The sequence below is a fragment of the Opisthorchis viverrini genome (assembly GCF_000715545.1).
Source record: "Opisthorchis viverrini unplaced genomic scaffold opera_v5_199, whole genome shotgun sequence".
Lineage (NCBI taxonomy): Eukaryota > Metazoa > Platyhelminthes > Trematoda > Opisthorchiida > Opisthorchiidae > Opisthorchis > Opisthorchis viverrini.
Genome location: NW_008751857.1, coordinates 981,550 through 987,804, shown reverse-complemented (window position 1 = coordinate 987,804; position 6,255 = coordinate 981,550). Strand labels below are relative to the sequence as shown.

The window sequence follows — 6,255 nt, the reverse complement described above, 5'->3', positions numbered from 1 at the left end:
GATTCATGGACTGATACACAGGGCCGAGGCTTTTGCCCAAGATTCCCGGGTCGGTTTTGTTCTTGTCGGTCAGTGGCTGTCGTTTGCCCGAAAGGCACAAGTGAAAAAGGGTGTAGCACTGCTCTTTGTGTTCTCAGCGCGGGGCAGTATGCCTTACAGCGCGAGGATTCGCATAAATAAATTTCTAATAGTGCTTTAAACTGGGTTCTAGAAGGGGCGTGAACAACCGCTGGAGGAAGGTCATTCTACTCAGCGGAGGCGACGGTACTCCAGGGAAAAGAGATCAAGCATCGCGAGACGCGTTTCATAGTCCACGGATTTGAGGCCGGCAACCATTCTCGTAGCGGCCCGCTGGACACGCTCAATGAGGGTGAAGTCTTTCGTGCGTCTTGAATACACAGCTTGGTTGGCGTACTCCAGGAGCGGTCTGATGTGGGCCCCATAGAGTATTTCGAAGTCCATGCGAGTAATACGGGAGAAGGTGCCTCGGATCATCCGTAAAATGGCGAATGCTTTTTGGGCCGATTTCTCAAGGTGCAGTGAGAAAGACAAGTTTGGGGAGACCCAGATGCCCAAATACTTTTTGGCATCTATCCTCATGATGTTTTCTGGTCCCTTTTTACCACGCACAACAAAGGCATTCACTGCAACAAAGGCATTCGCTGGCAACTATTTGAAGTACCCATCAATAATTTGTCTGCCTTCGTTTAGCCGCCGCCACTAACAACAACCAGCGTCACGTGGTGAGCGAATGAGCAGGTGAGGTTTGTGTCAATGTTCTAGTTGATCTGCGCGTTTGTTTGATATTAGACCCGACATGTTCTTGGTGCGGTAAACACACCGATCCCCCCAACTGTCCCAAATGTTTTCCAACTTTCAAAAAGCAGTATGATGTAGACACCTATGTTTACAGCACCACTTCTCCTCAGTCAACTGATCATAGTTCTTCACAGTCGTGTGAAATCATATTTTTAAACCTGACTTCATCCGAGCATTCGGCTATCCATAAGTAATACGACTGCTTAGGACTCGTAGAAGTCCGTGTACGGCTTCGGTGTGATAGTCATCAAAGGTGTCGTCACGAACATATATATGGCCCACGTACCTCAGCGTGGCCCTGGGTATTCATCAGGTGAGCGCAGGATCATTGTGCATCCTGTTAGTACCTAGTGAGGGCGGTTATCACGTCAGTTGACCACTGTGAATGTTTATGCCTCTGTTGGAGGCTTCGGAGTACGACGAACATCATTCTTGGCTTGAGCGTCAATGTCAGTTTATAAGACTTGGTCGCATGATACCTCGGTCATCTCTTGTTGCCTAAGAGCCGAGCGGTAAAACTTAATAAGCAGTTCTGTTTAACAGGGGTTAGCAAATCGGCAATGAATGGTTATCTGGTGTATACAACCCCCGGATGACCGCTATCAACCTTCTTAGATGCTTTAATTAACAAGATGGCTCTCGTTCTTTCGGGTTTCGCCGTCCATAGTGTTGCACCTCCCAGAACCTAGGTCACTGTTTGTCTACCACGGAATGTGGAAACCCATTGTCCCCGTTTCACTCCCTCCTATCCATTCGTTTGCACACGCAATCAGCGTTCCTATGGACGGCGAAGTGAAAACCCACTTGTAGCGTGTCATAAAGAAGGCGTTCTGTTCAGTAGCACCGCCTAAACGCTCCAATACTAATAAACCGGTCAGCCCAGAAATTCATGTTTTTTGAGAATGTGGTCATTTGGCCTTTTTCGGCATACAAACTCAAGCTTAGCTTGTGAGGATAATAGAACGCCAGATTATCTTCTGACCTCGACTATTTAGGGGCGATTGGATTTACCATATTTGTTGGTCATCATGTGGCTTATGGTTTATGCACTTCCGGTTGGGCCTTTTTGACTCGTGTGGTCAATCCATCATTGTCATATTCTGCGGACTTCAATGCTTGTGACGCTCATCCCATATCGTGTTGCGCTCTCATCGACGGAGGAATTTTGGGTACTAAAACTCACTGCGCATCCTATCGTACCGGCAACATCCAGGTCCGTATCCGTTCGGTATATGTGGTCTGACAGGTCCATGAGCAAATGTGATTAGGTGCGCTGCTGAAAAGCCTTTTAACAGATCAGAGCCCCATTGCTCAACTTAGCGCCTGCTCAACCCACACCCAAATTCACTTCTGCGCCTAGAGTACCATCCAAAAATTTAAATAATGCGGATTATCCCGTTTGGTGGCGTACAATTTGCAGAAGCCTGCAGCAGCTTAGAAGCAATTATTCATACGTGGTATGTTGGAACTTTCTGCTTTCAAATAGTCGACGAGCATCGAACTGCATATCTGAGAGTTTCCACAGAGAGCGTGCACCATCCATTGGTTTCGTTGACTATCCACTTCGCTGGAATTTTTTGTATGATTCCGTTTGTAGAAGCTCAGCTGTCAAAGCAGATTCATACGTTTCCATCGCAAAAGCAGTTTACCTGAAACTTGGTAAGCCCCGGTGAACGCTTCTCTACTGTTGACACTACCACGCTGCTTTGTTTACCAAACCCTATCGTCACCATCTGCTGGCCACTACCCTTTAAACCGTAACAATTTCCACTTGACCAGGATTGTGATGGAACACTTGCTGAGTGCACTGCCAAGGAGTTCCCGGCAGTTGCGTTGCACTGCGGGCGGTGAGACTGTCAGCATAGTCATACAGGTTGGAATCAGTTTTACTTTTGGTTTAGCCACTTACAAAAGTTCTTAAACGATTTTGCGCCGTGACGGTGCGCTCCGTGAATCTCACCTTCCGGTGTAATTTGGTTCTGGGTACGATTTTTAGTGGCAGCAAGGCTTATAGGCTGTGACGCTGCTGAGCCTTTCGGTGTCACCGTGTACGCTTTTCATCATGCATATTATTTTTACACCTATTAGGCCCTAGTATTACCTCCATGCGAATCAGCCGACTTGAAATCTGAACCGCATGTAATAATCGCTTACGGCAGAATAATTCAATGGCGGTGACTTTCTGGTCGAATAGTGAGGGGATGAATTTTAGTGGATACTCGTCGCTAACCCCCATCTGATTCCCTCAAAGCCATCCGCCCTGTGTCAATCAAGTGTATGCACAATAGACGAAGTTGTTTTCAGTTAAATAAAGCACGTTATTTCCAATCCGAATAACCAGCCTTCTGGGCGTATGTCACTCCAGTCACTTGAAAGTTGTGTTCATATTCCCACCGCTAAACATGTCCAGAACCACCTCACGTGTGAGCTATCCACCCATTCACATAGGAGCAAGCTATCGACAATCGCACGTGTTTTGTTGTGGTTCGCTGCGTTGTGTACAGTAAAATTTCCTATAAGCTGTTGGTTGTATGAAAGCCGGATCACCTGCGCCTTTCGACCAATCAGAACTCTGTAATTACGACATTGTTTCGATCGGAATGTTTGCCTAACGCAAACTGCGGTATATTCAATGGGTGGCTGTCCGTGACTCTCCATTCCCGAGGTGAACTGAATGATTCCAATAGAACTTCTGCACCTCCCTATCTCCGCTTGCTTCGGCTCGGCGGAGGATAAAATCGCTATTCCACACAGTCAGGGCTTGTTCATTCTGGTTAGTACTTTTTACTCCACCACCTGGGAGTATTTTGCATCCGCCAAAGTAACCAGTATGAGACCTAAAGCAAGGTTGTCTTTAGCTGCTTTGGTCGCTACTGACGCGCTGAAGCACAACGTGGGCTGTGTAGACAGGCCATCGGCCGTTTTGATCACCCATCGACTTTCCACTTTTGGAGCAGACCATTATTTATCGGGGCGCGTAGACTCCTTTTTTGAATAAGTATCCAATGAGGCAACGCACTTCGGCATTCTCCCATTTGCTGGAAGGATGTAGCAGGTTAATTTAGACATGGTAAAATCGTACTTGCTTTGCCTTCATCAAGATGAATTTTCATTAGACAGCAGTGAACGCGGACACTGGTTGACACAACATAAAGTCATTCGTCAGAACTTGCTAGCGAGGTTTCCCAAGAGGATTCATTCACACGTCTTTCGCTTCAACGGATTTCGGTTAAATAACTGACTTCGGCATTTTGAATAACGGCGCAGCGAAAACCAGAAAAACAACACAAATCACACGTTCGATTAAAAACATCACGGATGATATCTTTGTTCTGATCTCGATTAAATCTTCCTCTCTTTGTAAGATCCTCGCATGACTGAACTTCGTCGTTCCGTCCTTACTCAATCACCCTCGGGTGAAGATCGAGAAGGACTTAATCACATCTTTTCATCTTCACCCGAGAAGAAAATGATTAGTGCTCGGATTTACCGTGCTTTTTCAGCTGTAATAGTTCACTTTTTGGTGTACTTCCCGCTAAATTTCGCCGTAGAGAGGCATAGCCTTTCCGAACACTTACCAGTATCTTCCACAAAGGGATTGTTTCCGTTACTAATGGCAAGACAGTCAAGTGGAAGATTCATTACAAGACGTTTAAAGATAGTCTGTACGGAAATTCACGTCAGTTCTCCTGGACGAGGCCGCCTAGACATGCCTATATATGTCCACCTTAGCATCACTGACGGCAACGTCAAGTGAGGACACCGGTGCTTCACTGTCCCACAACCTTGTCAGTTTATTTGAATAAGAGAAGAAGTGGGACAGCGAGGGAGACCTAGGGCTAGTCTGAGACAAGGAACCGAGATGCCTCCACCTGCGACACTTATTCAGACAAACTGGATAGAAACCGACAGCATGAACGCCGCCGACATCGGTTAACCGCCTTATTGCTCCATTTCTCCAGCCAAGCACAAAATGGACCATGTGGACCCCATCCGTCATTCCGTCCACCTATAGGTCTCCGCCACTCCGAACTGGGCACGGAAACAACGCTCGTCTCGACAGGCAGTAACTCGGCATGCGTAGCACATAGCCCAGCGACCTTAGCCTGCATTGCTGGATGAGTCTTCTGAGTGAAGTGTCATCTGCTTAACGAAACTCGTTGCTGATCGCTTCATTGCAAATCCGTTACTTTCAGTCGATTACAGCTATATTTCAGAGACATCGGCAGTCGAAGTCCTGAAGATGTCTCAGATCCTTCACCCGAACCGGCTATCTCGCAGCCATACTACTACGGTCTGCACTGTGGTCCGGCAGACGTGCTCCCTGAGACCCAGCGATATACCCGTGCTGCAACGCAACTGCCATGAGTAGATTGAACCTTACCGTGATGTGGAGGTTTGTGTGCTTCCGACATACATTAAGATATAAATTAAGATATATGTACATTAAGATATATACTAATATACATTAAGATATACTAAGATATACCATACATTAAGATATACACTAAGATATACTACATTAAGATATACATACCTTTAGATATATCGTGGGACGCTCGAGGTCTCCCACACTATGTTGGTCAATGGTTAGAGGTCTGACCAATATATTCTTCCGGTCCTCGGGTTCGGAAATTGAAATGTGTGTAGCCAATGGCTCCTTAAAGATATAGGCTGCTCTGAAAGTCTCACACCGACCATCCTGCCTGGCAACCAGGCTTTTTAGCCGGAGGCTTTGTTGGCGAACCATAATCGTCCTCCTGTCTAGGTATGGGTGAGACCTTAAGAATGTGTCCGAGAATGAGTTGGAAGAGAGTCCGAGCTATGGAGGATAAACAACGTTTCGCTTGTCCAAGAACAAGCGTAGATGAGCTGAAATGTACATACAAAGATTCAGTACGAGTACATAGGGTAAATACAAGGAAACAAAAATCAACAGTAGGCACCCTTGTATTATCCCAGCCTGCGTACAGCCGTGATCACGATCGCCATGATCATGATCATGATCATTATCTTCAGCTATAGAAACAGAAGTAGAATAGGTGGTCGTTCGGCAGTAACACGCTTCCGGCGTCTACCCGCCATTCCAATGAAATGAAGCGCGAGGGCTGAGGTACTACCAGGTTCCCCGAGCATCGACTGGAGCAATCAAGATGTCGAGGTTGGGTTGGAACCACGGGCCTTCTGATCAGTAAGTTCGCGCCTTGACCACTGAGCTATCCCGTGGTGAAGAAACCGTGGTGAAGAAACCGGGGCGAGATGGCCGAAGTGGTTAGAGCGCGGATTACTAACCTGAAGGTCCGCGGTTCGAATCCGACCTCCGCCACTCGACTTCCCCTGTCTAGGCTTGGGCAACCTGGCAGTATCCCAGCCCTCGTGCTTCCTTCGGGTGGCATGGCAGCTAGGCACCGGAAGGGTGCTACAGCTGAACGCTTT

General features: G+C 47.1%; 1 protein-coding gene across 1 annotated transcript in view; it reads left to right on the top strand.

Annotated features, from left to right (window-relative positions):
- Positions 1-3,421: 3,421 nt before the first annotated feature.
- Positions 3,422-6,255, top strand: part of T265_14474 (hypothetical protein) — a gene marked incomplete at both ends in the record, with an annotated part of 56,883 nt that continues 54,049 nt past the window's right edge. Inside the window, one exon of the mRNA XM_009173804.1 lies at positions 3,422-3,592. Within this exon, the coding sequence (XP_009172068.1) occupies positions 3,494-3,592 (99 nt within the window). The remainder of the gene's footprint in view (positions 3,593-6,255) is intronic.